The sequence below is a fragment of the Festucalex cinctus genome, chromosome 9 (assembly GCF_051991245.1).
Source record: "Festucalex cinctus isolate MCC-2025b chromosome 9, RoL_Fcin_1.0, whole genome shotgun sequence".
NCBI lineage: Eukaryota > Metazoa > Chordata > Actinopteri > Syngnathiformes > Syngnathidae > Festucalex > Festucalex cinctus.
The window spans coordinates 3,188,596-3,205,138 of record NC_135419.1 but is presented as its reverse complement, the minus strand read 5'-3'; the positions used below and the strand labels follow the sequence as shown (position 1 = coordinate 3,205,138).

The 16,543-nt window shown below is 39.1% G+C and overlaps 1 protein-coding gene across 18 annotated transcripts in view; it reads left to right on the top strand.

Moving 5' to 3' along the window:
- Nucleotides 1-16,543, top strand: part of LOC144026350 (teneurin-2-like) — a 269,697-nt gene that overhangs the window by 239,100 nt on the left and 14,054 nt on the right. For 15 of the 18 annotated variants that reach the window (XM_077532992.1, XM_077532991.1, XM_077532985.1 and 12 more), the window contains 10 exons: nucleotides 266-292; nucleotides 7,171-7,317; nucleotides 7,536-7,746; nucleotides 10,649-10,768; nucleotides 11,993-12,254; nucleotides 12,522-12,789; nucleotides 13,790-13,933; nucleotides 14,910-15,159; nucleotides 15,257-15,277; nucleotides 15,356-15,585. In XM_077532992.1, coding sequence (XP_077389118.1) covers nucleotides 266-292; nucleotides 7,171-7,317; nucleotides 7,536-7,746; nucleotides 10,649-10,768; nucleotides 11,993-12,254; nucleotides 12,522-12,789; nucleotides 13,790-13,933; nucleotides 14,910-15,159; nucleotides 15,257-15,277; nucleotides 15,356-15,585 — 1,680 coding nt within the window. The remainder of the gene's footprint in view (nucleotides 1-265; nucleotides 293-7,170; nucleotides 7,318-7,535; nucleotides 7,747-10,648; nucleotides 10,769-11,992; nucleotides 12,255-12,521; nucleotides 12,790-13,789; nucleotides 13,934-14,909; nucleotides 15,160-15,256; nucleotides 15,278-15,355; nucleotides 15,586-16,543) is intronic. The other 3 variants (XM_077532986.1, XM_077532981.1, XM_077532978.1) reach the window with 1 other exon arrangement.

The window sequence follows — 16,543 nt, the reverse complement described above, 5'->3', positions numbered from 1 at the left end:
CCCCCCCCCCCCCCCATCACAAAGTAGGGCAGCTTTGACTGCGGCATCAGCCTGAGATGAAAGAATTGTCAGGCCCCAGCTTGGCGCGCCGCAAACTTCACCAGCAGCAGACGCTCACAGCTTATCTCGGTTTGCCTGTTGTTCATTTTTCCAGCTCTGCGTGATGTTTCTTGCATCTATTTATTCTATTTCTTTCCCCCCCAATTCTCCCCATCTCTTACCTTTTTTTTTTTTTTTTTTTTTTGCACGTTTCCTCCCACCGCAGACCATGGGAGCATGGTTGACAAAGCAGGTACCGTATCTTGACTCTGGTGTTTTGCTCATTAGCCTTTGTGGTGGTAGAAGCTAGCTGCTACATTTGTGGGTTCTTGGCCTGGCTTGGCTCCGTAGACTCTGTGGTGCTATCTGTGCGTAACAGTAGATTAGGGTGCCAGCCTCAATGACATGATAACTCCCTACATGTAGTGCACTCCGTGTTGCAGCAGTGCACTAACTGCGGGAGTCCGGTGTCATTGAGCCCCGGAACGTGGGGTGCCGTCGAGCCCAGCCGAACGTGGTACCAGCAAGTGTCGAGGAACTGTGCTGTCAACGTGTGGATGTGCATGCATGTGAGAGTGTTGCCGTGTAACACACAAACACAAGAATCTACTTAATAAATAGCTCTTGGCATTCGAGTCGTGGATTACGTGAAGCGACGCCGCTTCACAAAAAAAAAAGGAGAAAACGAATGAAAGCCGTAAAGAACGTTAAACGAAAATTTCAGAGGCTGCTGATGCAAAAATTACAGAGCTGGTGAGTGTCTGTGTGCCTTTGTACTTGGATATTTGTGGCACCGTTCATGGTCATTCATGTTAGAGCAGTGATTAAATGTGTTTATGCACATGTGAACAAGATTCTGTATTCATTCTGAACCTCTTTATTAAATTCAGCCTGTTCCGATTATAATAAAGTCACAGCTATCACAAATATAAACAAATTCACTACTGTTGTATGGTTGAGGCTAGTGCTGCCTGTCACTATCAAATATGTTTAGAATTGATTAATCTAGATTAATCAACTAATTGGATTCATTTTCATTTTGCATTAAAGTGCATTACAAAAGCATGTTTACCCTGATTATTCTTTATTAACTCTTTGACCGCCAAACACATTTAATGACGTATTCTAAAATCCTAACGAATGCCGCCAAAAACGTTAATTTACGTTTATTAAGTTGGGGTTTTTTTTTCTCTCACTCTCAATGGGCAGGGTAACGTCTTGTGCAGCGCTGCCTTGTCACTAAACAAAAAATATTAGTGTCAAAGTCACTGTTGTGCAAAAAGCTTGTTTTTCTCTTAATATTTTTGTATTTTCGCTTATCTCACTCAAATTACCTAATTTCAAATGGTGATTACTAAAGAACAGAATAAGGTAGAAACATACTTTTTTTTTCTCAGGAAAGAATGGAATCCAATCTTTCATATGGTATCCACCATATTTATGTCATCATACCATGCAATATTCTGTTTGCTTTGAAAGATGAGTAAAAATGCTCCAAATCGGCTGGCACCGTTGTTGTTGTTTTGTTTTGTTTTGTTATAATGTTTGGCAGTCAAAGAGTTAACCAGTGATTGGTGGTTATGTCGTATTTTGTATTCGTATAAAAAGGGTGGGGGGATTGATTTTATATCTACTATTTTATTGGTTCAGTCATTGTTTTCCAAAGTAAAAACAGATGTTTGCAAATGTCTTATTTTGATGAAAACACAGAAGATAATTAGTCTTCTTTCATGAAGGACTACAGAAATCAGTTATTGTAGATATGCTGAAATCAGAGGATTTGTGCCAAACGCTTACTCAATTATTAAAAAGGTCACCAACTTATTTGATAATCGATTACCTGTTAGGGATGTCACGATAAGGGCAATATTGTGATATCATGATGTTAATATGCTCTGAGTCGTCATGCTCACAATATTTAAAAGGAACACATCAGTTAAAAAAACAAAAAAAAACAAAAGTCAGGTTGATTTCCATTTGTACAGTTCTAGCACCCTCTAGTGGCTATTTTATTAGTGCAATTTAATTTTAATTAGGGATGTTTTGGCCTTCTATGTTTAAAATCTACACTAATTGTCAGATGAAAGGGAACCTAATTTGCTTGTGAAGCGATCAATGTGTGCTTGCATTAGCAAGTAAGTGCCTCAATATTAATAGAGATTGTAGGTGGTTTATATGCATTGCTGTTATCTACAAAAGCACAATATTGTGCTTTTTTTTTTTTTTTTTTTTTTTAGTATGAGCACTCACCTTCGACGCTTAATGGCAAAAGCGCTTATGAAAATCCAGTCCGGGGAAGAAAAGTTAAAGGGTTAAAGACAAAGCAGGAATAATTAGTGAAACAAATGAAGCAAAAGGGAGACAATTCAACTACAAAGGCTAAAAGGAATATATGTTATATCTTATCAGAAGGTGGGTGTGAAAGTTCAGAGTTATCTGATCTACCTTTATGCAGCAATCCTGAAATTATACTTATGACCTTTAGTGTCTAACCTTTAGAAAAGGTGAGACTGAATAAAGTGAATGCTAGAAACTTTTTTTTTTTTCCCCAATGTGATGTCCAACTTTCTTTTCTGCACTTTGTTCTCAATTCTTTCTATCAGTCTCATCATCGCCCGCACTCCTTCTTCAAACTGACTCTTTGTTCATACACACACGGCAAAGCACACGAGCGCGGGTGTGCCGACCCATAAGCAGAGGCAATTTTGTCCTCTTTTGAGAGGATTTCAGAGAACTGCTACATTTAGTGGGAAGGGTGGAGTTAATAGTTTCTGAAAATCACACTTTATTCTAGTTAGTGTGAGTGGGTATTGACTGAGGCCTGGCATTAAAGAGAGAGGATCCTCATGTTGGCCTGCCCGGGCAAGCCGATCAATGGCCGCTATGGATTGTCCTGTCTGCTTGTTTCATAAGTATCACTACTTTAAATGGCAAGCGCATTTAATAGGCAATCACTGCTAACTGCCTTTGTTCTGTGAGTTCAATGCTGAGGAACAACGTTTTTCAGCCTGATAGCTCATAATCATGAACGGTCCGCTGATGCACAAACTACTAATAATTATAGATTTAAAAAAAGAAAAACAGTCATTCAGGGGTGTCCAAACTTTTTCATTTGAGGGCCACATACAGAAAATCAGAAGGACGCAAGGGCCACATAATGTTATGAAGAGAAATTGTGTTTAGTCCTAAAAATTGTACAAATAATTGATTTGTGCTTTTGCATATTTAGAAAAATGCTACAGTATATAAACCAATTTATTTGTAATATGGCAGTAGGGTTATTATAGTTTTGGAATTTTTCATTTTACTTTTTATTAAGTTTGGATTTTTTTTTTATTTAGTTAGTTTTAATTAGTTTTCAGGGTGGTTCTGTTAGTTTTTTTTATTAGTTTTAGTTCTTTGATAAATGCTTAGTTTTAGTTTAGTTAGTTTCAGTATTAGTTTTAGTTTTTTTTAATGTGCATTACTTGTGCGCAATATTTTATTTGATTTTTGTTTTATTTTAGTTAGTTTTGTAAACATAAAATGTAGTTTCAGTTAGTTTTCTTTTTTTTAAAAGCATCTTCGTTTTTATTTTATTTTGTTTACGAAATTGTTTTTTTTTATTTTAGTTTTTTCGTTAGTTTTAGTTAACTAAAATAACCTTTAAGAGCACCTGTGTTTTTTGACACCCTCCCTTCTTACTTTGACCATCTCCAAACATTTTTGTTTTTATCTTATTTGAACTGAGTCAAATGCCATTTTTAGCATATGTCGCGGGCCACTATAAAATGGACGGTGGGCCGCAAATGGCCCCCGGGCCGTAGTTTGGACACCCCTGCATTAACCATTCACTGCCCGCACCGTCCACAGAATTATTTCTTGTTCAAACAAGACGGCGCATTGTCTTTCTCAAAGTCCTTTGTTGACTTTTTTTTTTTTTTCTCATCTGCTGGTGGTTTCGACATATGATAGAATGCCAATCGAGGAGAAACGCTTGTTAATTTAGCCGCTGCCATGGGTTAGATTGCGCTATTTATATTCATAATGCATGGCTTTATTGACGTAGAGATTTGTTAGAGGGCAAAAAAAAAAAAAAAAAAGCCTCCACTGCGACTTGAGTGAAAATGTGTTCATTAATCTACAGAGCAGGACTCAATGAAAAAAAAAGCGTTTCATTTTCATAATCTCTCCTTCAGTTAGTCTGTCCTTCTCACGATGTGCTGTCACACTATTCAAGCTCATATCTAGAGTGTGTATGTGTTTGCGACGGAGAGCGCCGGTGTGCATGTGCATATGTTTTTGTTTTTGTTTTTTTTATCGGTCAACCCTGTCTTTGCCTTCCTCTCTTCGGGGAGAAATCCGAGTCTTGTTTCCTTATTTATTGAGGAAATCACTGTGATAAGTTTGTTTGTGAGTCTTTTTGCTGCTGGAGAAAACCTTGTCATTGAGTGTCATGCCGTCTTTCCTTCTGCCTGAGAGATTAGAATGTGGCATATACATTTTTGAGCCAGAACTCGAAAGATGACATTTACATTTTTTATTTTTTTATTTTTTTTTTGTAAGTTTAATGGATGAAACACTAAAAGGCAAAAGTGTCTCACATGCAAATAAAATTGATTTTGTCATATACTGTACTTTTTCCCTTAAAGGTGTACTTGACTCATTTAGCAATTTTCAGCAATAAAGCAAAAATATTTTTATTAATTTTATAACTTATTTTTCATGTACCATTAATACCTTTAAAATATCATGTTGAGGCCTGCTGTCGACCGAAAATGAGATCTCAGGTGCTCGGCGCTCAGGTAACGACCATCATGGCTCACCTGTTTCCGGTGTTTGGTCATGTGATGTTAGCAAACTGAGCCATGATTGGTCATTAGTTGAGCCCTGATGTACATGGAAAATAATCAATCCATCTTTATTTGTGTAGCACTTTTCACATAAAAAAAAAAAAATGCAACTCAAAGTGATTGATTTCATTTAAAAAGAAATCCCAAGCCCGCCGCCCCCCACAATGCTGATCCGTTAAAAAATAAAAAATAAAAATAAAAAAGGAAAAAGAAAAAAAGATCCCTCTGAGGAAACACTGGAAAAGTAAAATTACCAGACTATAATAATTTTTAAAGTACATAAGACCAAGCTAAAATATAAAAATAAAACACTAAAAGAATTAAACGAAGAGACCACTAATATTAAATACTAAATGTTCAAAACAAGAATAATAATAGACCTAAAAATGTAAAAATAGGATATGTAAGACTTAGACATACTAAGCTACATTGAAAAAGCTATATCTTGAGTCTGTGCTTAAAAACATGAACATTCTCTGCAGCCATTGCGGTTCTCCACAGACGTAAAACTGGAAAGATGCCTCCCCGTATTTGTGCGTTCTGACTTTTGGAATAATTAAAAGGCCGGTGCCGCAGGAGCTCAGGGCTCGCGAGGGTTCATAAGGTAAAAGGAGTTCTGAAAGATATGAAGGCCCAAGACCACAAAGGCACTTAAAAATCAATAGTGCACAGGGAGCCAATGCAAAGATTATAAAATTGGTGTAATATGCTCTCGTTTTCCAGTATTAGTCAGGACACATGCTGCCGAATTGTGCAATAATTGTAAGTGTGAAATATTTTTTTTTAGGAATTAATTATAGACAAAGTATTATCTTCTTACTGCTGTAAATGGCTAAATGAGTCTAGTAACCTTTTAACCTAGTATTTTGAACCTTGTTTTTTTTTTTGTTAATAAAAATATATTTCACCAACAAGAATTGCACGTAATGTAAAATTTCAAGTGTCTGTTATCCCTCTGCAGGAATGACAAACACCTGGATGAAGTGCTTGGCCTCTATGTTCATGCCCAGTGAAAATGTGGCATACAGAGTGGCGTAAATTTTGAGTTTTGATATTTTCGCAGATGCACGCAACTTGCCACAGTTAGAAAATGTTGCTCCGTTGTGGGCATGAACGCAGGAAATAGAAGCAGCTCATCTCATGTCTGTGAAGTTGTAGAATTTGCCTGAATCTCAAATTCCACCAAAATCCACAATCCACAACTCTGAATCTGGATCCAGCCGTAAAGTTTAATCTACTTTCAGACAGTACGTTGTCAGGTGCGCCCGGAGCGTGTCAAGCAAAATCCGCCCTAACGACCAGCACGGCGCAGAGCCATCTGCAAAATTCCCAAACACACTCAACAAGGTTTTTCAACCTTTTTTCTTTTTTTTTTTCAACCGTACCTGGCTGTCTCCAAAAATAGAGCCCCTTGATTTTCAATAAACAATTTGTTGTTGTTCTTTACATTGTCTAATGTTAAATGGACTGCAGTTTTGATCATTTTTGTTTTCAAAATAAAACGTGTTCCAATGATAATACCAGCAATGATCATTTTAGTTTACGACAATGATGTGAAAGTGTTCATTTGCGGTAGTCATGTAAATTCATTGTAATACTAGATTGTTTGTTGTGTGTTGTTTTTATACAGCTTACACTTAGGACACTTATATAAACTGTAGTAGCATTTTTTTTTTAATGTCATTGCCTCTTGTTGTCATCGCTTTTGTTTCCATTATTCATGCTTTGACAACCCGTATTGAATTATGCAAAGCCCTTATTGCTTTGAATGTCTAATTTTTCCTCAATCTTGTTAAATTGATGATAGCTTTTGCGGTGCTAGTGGCAAAACACTCTTGGCTCTAGGGCATTGGGTTATAGCGGTCAAAATTCATGTTTTGCACAATGCACCCATTTAAGCGTACACGTGCATGTGAATACTCGCATTTAATTGAATACATTTGTATTGTCCCATCTTAAGAGCATTACATCCAGGTCATCAAAATCCCATTACATGCACTGATTCATAAATGAGAGGAATTGACAAACTGATAGATGGCTACACAACAGTTGCAAGTAGTCATATATTAAAATTGACTTGCTGAGTTAAATTGATTATTTCACAATAGGTACTTCCACCATTCCACCATTTGTTTATTTATGAAAGCCATTTTGGTCCTTCAAAACCATATGTGAGCATATGTCTGTACGCATAAGATCGTGTGTTTGGTTTTTTTTTAATTAAAAAAGCATCATCCTGCCTCTCTTCCATCATCCCACCTCCCTCGACCTCTCTTATCATGCTGCCCACCCTCCCCAGATGGCTGTCCTAACCTCTGTAACGGGAATGGGCAGTGCACCATGGGACAGCAGAGTTGGCATTGTGAATGTCAGACTGGTTGGAGGGGCCCCGGGTGCAGTGTTGCCATGGAGACCTCTTGCGCCGACAACAAGGACAACGAAGGAGGTGAACAGCAAAGCAGGGGGGAAAATGCGGGGATGGAAACTTCCATTTGCAAAAAAAATTGAAAAAAGATGTTTGTGGAAAGTCATAAATTGCATTTCATAAAGTTAAATTCAGATGAAATTTGAAGACATCATTAGTAATATTAAAATGCAATTAATTGTTAAAATACTAGCTCATGTGTCTCCTCAGACTCATTGTTGCTTTCACCTCGCTCTCAGATGGACTAACAGACTGCATGGACCCCGACTGCTGCATCCAGAGTCCCTGTCAAAACAGTCCACTGTGCCGAGGTTCCCGAGACCCTCTGCAAGTCATTCAACAGATCCCTTCGTCCCAGACCCGTGTCCACTCCTTCTACGACCGCGTCAAGATGCTCGTGTCGCGGGATGGCACCCATGTCATTCCTGGAGAAAACCCATTCAACTCCAGGTAAAGTACAAACACTGATCTGGAGGGGATCATATTTTTAACCTTCCAACTTCCCTCCTCTGTGATGACCAAGAGTTGAAAGACTTCCCCTATAACTACACACTGATAATACTGGATGTTGGCGGCCGTTTCAGTTGTGCTTTGTTGTTGTATGTCACCAGCCTTGCCTTTCATGAAGAACTGGCTGGCTATAGAGATTTAAACAAAAAAATCTACACTCAAAACCCGCAGCTAGCTTTACTATAGTACATCAGTGTCACGTATCCATCCACAATTATCTGGACTCTGGTCACAGTGGCAGCAGGCCGGATAAGATGAAACAGTTCAGTAGCGACACATTCTCCTGTGGGATCCAAAGGAATTCCCGGGCCAGTTGAGCTGTGTAATCTCTTCAGATGGGTCTGTTACCTTGGGATTCTAATCAGACGCCAGTGCCCCTTTCAAAATGTTTCCTCTCGGTGCAAAGCGGCTCTGGTTCAAACTTGTAATTCCTTTTAGATGTCGAAATCCAAAAAACAGGACAAGGCAACATGGTCGTCTCACTCACTCAGCCAAATGACCGAATATGGCGGATCATTGCAAGTCAATCGAGATCCTTTGCGGGAAGTTGATTGGCTTGGATTTGTCTACATTTGAATTACCGTATTATCCGCACTATAAGGCGCACGACATTATAAGGTGCACCTTCAATGAATGACATATTTTCAAACTTTTTCCATCTATAAGGCGCAACAGTAGAGGCTGGGGTTACGTTATGCATCCATTAGATGGTGCTACGCTAAAGGGAATGTCAACAAAACAGTCAGAATATCAGTCAAACTTTATTAATAGATTACAAACCAGCTTTCTGACAACTCCATTCACTCCCAAAATGAATAAACAGCTGTTTTATTATTTTCTCTGAGGTCAAGTATTAGTATTAGCTAGCGATCCAAGATGGCGGGATCTTCTGCACATGCGCGTCACCGATCGTGCAGACCTGTTGTGGCTCAATATTGATCCATATATAAGGCGCACCGGATTATAAGTCGCATGGTCAGCTTTTGAAAAAATTGAAGGCTTTTAGGTGTGACTTATAGTGCGGAAAATACGGTAATTCCCCAATGAACAAATAAAGGTTATAGACGTAATCAGCGGTCGAATTTTGAGCGTCCGTCAACAGCCCGTCAATATTTCAAGCCAAACCACTTTGTAATTGTCAAAGTGTCATTCCAGCGTCCGTCAATGTTTCTGTCATTTGTCAGCAAAATGTTAAGCTGTTCAATAACCTGCCTGACTTGGAATGGCGCACCAAAGTAACCCTTAGCTGTCCAACAAACTTCAATGCCTGATGTCAAATAAACAAACTGAGCTCTAAACAAAAAATCTCACAAAAGCTCTCGAGATTAAATGTCACTTAAATGTGAACAAACATGGCTGTGAATAAACAGCACCACAACACCATTGTGGTTGGTACTGTGGTTGCAGATCATTCATTTAGTATATATTACAATGGAAATGGGGAGGGGGAAAAAACATACTCATTTTGCCAGACAGGAATTGTACTACTACGGGAAAACGTGATTTGAAATACCTTTTGAAGGCCAAAGTCTTCCTGGGGATTCCAAACTATGCACTCTTCAGCTCCATGTGATTTTGTTCATGAATATTATATCAGAAATGTTGACAAGGAACAAATTACCTTGGTGAATACGCCAATGAGAAGCGTGCTTGCTGGGAGTACAGTCGTGCAGTAGCTCCCACTGTGGCTATAGGGAAAAGTTGACCAGTACCCCCATACCCCCACGAGTATATGTATAGAATAGAATACCATTAGTCTTCATAAGGTTTTACAATGATATAGTGTGCGTCCAGGATAACCCTGACTTCAAGATGTATGCTCATAAATTTGTATTTTCCAAGAGACAATAGCAGAGTAGGTCAGGAGATCTCTCTCTCTCTCTCTCTCTCTCTCTCTCTCTCTCTCTTATATATATATATATATATATATATATATATATATATATATATATATATATATATATATATATATATATATATATATATATATATATATATATATATATATATTAGGGGTGTGAATTGCCTAGTACCTGACGATTCGATTCGTATCACGATTCACAGGTCACGATTCGATTCGATTAATCCCGATACGAATTTATAAGTCGATTGTTGCGATTTTTTTTCATTCAAATTTAGAAAATAATAATCAGTAAGCTTGTAGAGTGTAAGATTTATATGAAAATGTATTATTTATTTATCTGAAATTTCAGTCTTATAGAGGTTGTCATCTGTTTCATGTTTGAACAGCATTAAAATAAAATGTTAAGGCTTAATGTTCCGTTCATATAACATTCTTCCATGCTCAAGGTGTGAATCCTAAAAAAAATAATAAAAAAAAATAAAATAAAATAAAAAATTTAAAAAAAAATCGATTCTGCCGATTATTGAATCGATTCGAGAATCGCGCGATGTAGTATCGCAATATATCGCCGAATCGTTTTTTTTACACCCCTAACATATATATATATATATATATATATATATATATATATATATATATATATATATATATATATATATATATATATATATATATATATATATATATATATAGAAAATAAACTCGTCTCTGATGAAAAGCTGATAACAACGCAAGGTGTGTTTACCCCCATGCATATTCATCATCGTCATGGTGCGTTTATGAGATTGACGGGAAGTAATCTCGATTGCAGGGGCTGCTGATTGTGGCTAATTAATAAGTGGTCGAAAAGCAGTGACATAGATGAAAGGGCAAATTAAATAATTGAAAGATGGAGCAATTAATCAAGTGGAATGATAAATGGTTTGGCTCTATATTAACCAGCACTCTCTCAATTTGATCTCTTTTGTCTTTCTCCAGTCTGGCATCGCTTATCCGGGGTCAGGTGTTGACGACAGATGGAACGCCTCTGGTGGGGGTGAACGTGTCTTTTGTCAACTACCCCCACTATGGATACACGCTGACGCGACAGGATGGAATGTATGTACACTAGACATCCTTGTTGAACATTAGAAACTACCTCATTAGATTAGATACAATTAGTTAAGATTCAATTAAATTAGATGTGATTACATTCTCAAGATTGTGATTTGCAAAATGCAGAATGCAATCTCATAATAAAATGCCTGTTGATTTAACATGGCAGGAAAAATATGCAGGGAAGTCGACGAGGGCAGGATACGGCATTATAATATCACGTAAATTTACGTACACCCAATTTGAGAACCAATTGCTATCTGGTGGATCCATTTCGATATGAAAGTAAAACGACAAAATTCTTATTTGAAGGTGTTTTCAATTGTCAACATTGCTTATAATTGTTCGCAAAAAAACATTTCATCCTGGGCTGTGCTTATTCGAACGTAACAAAAGTTTAGGATGCTACTTCTTGAATTTGCATCTGTTGACGTTTGTATTCATTTTTTAACTAACCCTGGGCAGTTCTTTTTCCCTTCCTTTTTCAGAAATTACACTTTCCAGCATGCTTTCAGGGTCACATGGGTTGTCCGGTTGCGCAAGTTGAATTGGATTGAAGTCAGGCTGCGGGCCACTGAATCTAATTAAGATTCATTGGTTCCTCAAACTGACCTCCACTCATAAATTAAGCTAATTTTTCTTTTCTTAGGTCTGTTCGACATTGTTCTCCCCTCTCCGCAGTTTTATCAGCGCTTTTCTTTGCAGCATTTTTTCAGTTTGATGAAACGGATGCCGAACATCAAACTTATGTTAACATAACGGGTGACGTTGTTCTTTCAGGGGCAGTTTCACGAGCTTCGCTGAATGTGTCATAAAATAATGATATTCTCTTGCAGTTGTTCGGGCCTGAGAGGAGTCACCTGTTCACAACACTTCCAGAAACACACCTCCTGCTGTTTATCATAACAAAAAGAGCTCCACATTTATAATGAACTCGCGGCAAGACTAAGCGCTGACAAAATGATGAAAAGATAAAAAATGTGTCATTCTTTGATATTGTCTTCAGTTGTTGTAGACTTGAGCTTAACTGATTTGTTGCGCTTTTATTTCAGGTTTTTTTTTATTGTTGTTGAATTATTCCTAAGCAGCAGTGTAATTATTGTGTACGAAGAAGAGAAGCAAAACATGTCATGTATGAGTCCGTGTGACATTTCATCCTCTGCAGCACTCCCCCCCCCCCACCCCATCTGTCCCTCATTCCCGTCCTCTCCTTGCAAACCTCTCCAGGTTTGACCTGATAGCTAACGGTGGTGCATCACTGACGCTGCGATTCGAACGCGCCCCCTTCCTGAGCCAGGAGCGCACCGTGTGGCTGCCCTGGAGCCAGTTTTATGCTATGGACACTGTGGTGCTTAAGACAGAAGAGAACACAATCCCTGGCTGTGACCTGAGTGGCTTCATCAGGCCTGATCCTCTTGTGATTGCATCCCCTCTCTCCTCCTTCTTCAGCTCCAAGCCAGGGGAGAAACCCATCATACCGGAGACACAGGTGCAGTACCACTGACCCCTGGCAGCCGGCTAATCCTCCTTCTGGTTCCCTCGCTCTTTTCCCGCTCCTGTCTTTTATGGCTCTCTTTCTACTTTCGCTTCGATAGATTCCCTCTTTTTCCCTCGTTTCCTCCTCCTCTATTTCCTTACATTTTCCCTGCTCCTGTCCTTCAGCCGTCAGTGGAAGCGTGACCTTCATTATTCCCCCTTCTCTCTAATCCCTCACCTAATCCCTTTCTTTTTGTCATCTCTTCTCTCTGTCTTCCAGGTGCTGCATGAGCAGATCGAGGTTCCTGGCACGAGTTTAAAGCTGTGCTACCTCAGTTCTAGGACGCAGGGCTACCGCTCCCTGCTCAAAGTGACCATGACCCCCGCCGTGGTGTCCATGGGACTGCTCAAAGTTCATCTGATGGTCGCAGTGGAGGGCCATCTCTTTCAGAAGTGGTTCCATGCCTCGCCTAATTTAGCCTACACGTACATCTGGGATAAGACTGATGCGTATGGCCAGAGAGTCTTCGGGCTTTCCGAGGCTGTTGGTGAGTATATGAGCCCAAATGGATTTTAGTTGCAAAGGGGCAGAGGCTTTTTTTCCTTTTTTTCTTCATCTTCTTCGTCTGTGAAGATTAGAAACTTTGCCAGCAATAGCGTACGGGGCATGACAGGGTGAGGGAGTTCTAATTAGGGAGCCTGAAAGAGAGATTACACCAGAAAGCCAACCACTATGCAGTTATAGCCACAGTTAAGTGGGAGTTTTTTCATATGTCTATTTTTCATTGAGACTTGCATTTGGCTCAACCAGTCAGCCGGAACTTTCGAGAAGGGTTATTAGCCATCAGAGTGAGTTAGCAGTTAACTACTGGAGCAGCATGCAGAGACCTCGGTGATATTACATTCTGCTGTCACAATCACTTGTCTGCCCAAGAAAGCACAGATACCATCATCGTTGACCAGAATCATTAAAGCGCTTCGCTTGGGGAAACCCTTTCACTTCATGATGCCTAATTTTCCATGAACGTCAAATCCCATCAAGTATCTTTGTGGTTGAGTAGATTTTCCCATGAGCAGATATGAGCACATAGGTACATTATTGCTAGAAAAGGGTGCCAGCCCTGATATAATTTTAGACCCCACTACTTCCAACTCGCAAATTATAAAAACAAAACAATTTTCTTAACTCAGCCCAAACTATGAATATTTTGTCTGTGTCCTTTTCTGAACCAGATCCTTTAAAAGTGAATCTGTGCAGAAAGTTTTTTTTTTTTTACACATTGATTGCGGCCTGTTATTTGAAAGGTCCTCCAGGTAATCAGACCAATTAACACAATTTCTGATTGATTTCGCAGTTTTTGAGCATGTTAGTAAGGTGTTAATGCAGAGTTGGGCACAGGTGCTAACTAGTGTTGTATTGTAGATTAAACGCATAATAAAATGGAGGGTTTTGCTTGAACTCTATTTTTTTCTGAGCGATCCAGCACTTTTTCTTTGTCTCACCTATTCTCTTGTTCCTCTTTCTTTCTTTAACTCTTAAATATGCAGTGTCTGTGGGCTACGAGTATGAGTCATGTGCCAGTCTCATTCTGTGGGAGAAAAGGACCGCCATCCTGCAAGGTTACGAATTGGACCCCACCAATCTCGGCGGCTGGTCACTGGACAAGCACCATATACTCAACACACGAAGCAGTAAGTAGAGTTTGTCTTCAGATTCATTTGAGTTTTTATGGAAGGTTTAGATGAAAACCACATTTGTGCCTCAGTTTAAAACGCACTCTGCTTGATAGATAGATAGATAGATAGATAGCAAGATAGCAAGATAGAAAGACAGCAAGATAGATAGATAGATAGATAGATAGATAGATAGATAGATAGAAAGACAGCAAGATAGAAAGATAGCAAGATAGATAGAAAGCTAGTTAGCAAGATAGATAGATAGATAGAAAGCTAGCAAGATAGATAGATAGATCGAAAGCTAGCTCGCTAGCAAGATAGATAGATAGATCGAAAGCTAGCTCGCTAGCAAGATAGATAGATAGATCGAAAGCTAGCTCGCTAGCAAGATAGATAGATAGATCGAAAGCTAGCTCGCTAGCAAGATAGATAGATAGATCGAAAGCTAGCTCGCTAGCAAGATAGATAGATAGAACGAAAGCTAGCTCGCTAGCAAGATAGATAGATAGATCGAAAGCTAGCTCGCTAGCAAGATAGATAGATAGATAGATAGATCGAAAGCTAGCTCGCTAGCAAGATAGATAGATAGATAGATCGAAAGCTAGCTCGCTAGCAAGATAGATAGATAGATAGATCGAAAGCTAGCTCGCTAGCAAGATAGATAGATAGATAGATCGAAAGCTAGCTCGCTAGCAAGATAGATAGATAGATAGATCGAAAGCTAGCTCGCTAGCAAGATAGATAGATAGATCGAAAGCTAGCTCGCTAGCAAGATAGATAGATAGATCGAAAGCTAGCTCGCTAGCAAGATAGATAGATAGATCGAAAGCTAGCTCGCTAGCAAGATAGATAGATAGATCGAAAGCTAGCTCGCTAGCAAGATAGATAGATAGATAGATAGATAGATAGATAGAAAGCTAGCTCGCTAGCAAGATAGATAGATAGATAGATAGAGATGGCCTTTTTTACAATCTTTATTATCTGTGTGTAGGCATTCTTCATAAGGGAAGCGGAGAAAACATCTTTGTGACAGAGCAGCCTCCAGTGATCAGCAGCGTTATGGGCAACGGTCGCAGACGAAGCATCTCCTGCCCCAGTTGTAACGGCCTCGCGGATGGCAACAAGCTCCTCGCGCCAGTTGCCTTGGCGATGGGCAACGACGGCAGCCTCTACGTAGGGGACCTCAACTTTGTACGCAGGGTTTTCCCATCTATGAACACCACTGGCATCTTAGAATTAAGGTAAAAAATGTATTTATTGAAACAGTTTCTTTTGTATGTTTTTTACCACAGATCTTATTGATTAATATTTGTTTTTATCTGCCTTTCTTTCTTGAAGGAACAAAGATTTTAGACACAGGTAAAGACAATTTTAGCTAACGTCTAACATTAAAGCTATTCCCTAAGATGATCACTTTTTTTTTTTCTGCCCCCACAGTAATAATCCAACCAATAAGTACTTCCTGGCAGTCGATCCATTATCTGGAGCATTGTTCATCTCAGACACCAACTCCCGACGAATATACCGAGTTCGCTCATTAACAGGCGGCCGCCTGCTGTCTGACAATGCTGAGGTTGTGGCCGGGACCGGAGAGCAGTGCCTGCCCTTTGATGAACGCTGCGGCGATGGCGGCAAAGCCACTGAAGCTACACTTATGAGCCCAAAAGGTGAGCGGCTCAGCGGAGGTGCAATGAGCCCATGTGGAGCAGGCAAACGGTATATTTAGTCATGATTACAGAGCCGCCATTACATTCATTTATTCTGATTGATCTCATTCTTCGGATTTGTATGTAATCAGATGATGAATGAGGATAACTGCGGGTAATGGTTTTCATTATTTTCACTTTAGCAAAGGCGCTTATTCATGCAAGCTATTGTGTCGATCATTTCAGCGCACAATACATGCAGATTATTGCAATTTTTCGTTACCTCCGATAATGGCTAGTCCATTACTTTTTGATTTAACAGTTTTTTATGATGGATCGGTATTTTTTATAGAATGTAAATTTTGGAAAATACTTAATATCCCAGTTCCATTTAACATGGCCATAACAGATCAAGATAAAATGTGGAATCATATTGGATTTTATCGTGAAAAAGTAAAATATATGTAATATACACACACAAATGTGTTCTTAACTAAGCAGTGCGACGACAGAAGAAGGCCATAAATGAGGTTAATGAAAGACGTAATACTGTCATGGAATAATTTCAGTGGATTATTGGATCTATGAAAAGTGACACCAAACTGTCAAGGGTGTCACACCGTCACAGTTCCATACAGTGACACTAATGTGTATAGTGTATACTTTAATGTGCGTGTTATAGCTGATTGGAGAGCTAAAAACAGAGAATGAGTCACTCTAACCTGTCGCCACAGATCCTACACACTCTCTCTGCTTACAGTATTTGTTCTATTCCTTTCACTTTCTCTGTTTCTCATTTGCTGTGTGACCTTTGCTGTGCACCCGTCTATTCTTACATATCAGTGTGCCGAGGAGATATTTTGGAGCATGCTTGCTTAGAACAAACGCACCTGCCTGAATGCTTGCTGCCTGTTCGACAAGTAAGGCTGACACAGCACCACTTGGAAATGAAGGAAAAAGTGGAACAATTGGAGAGAAA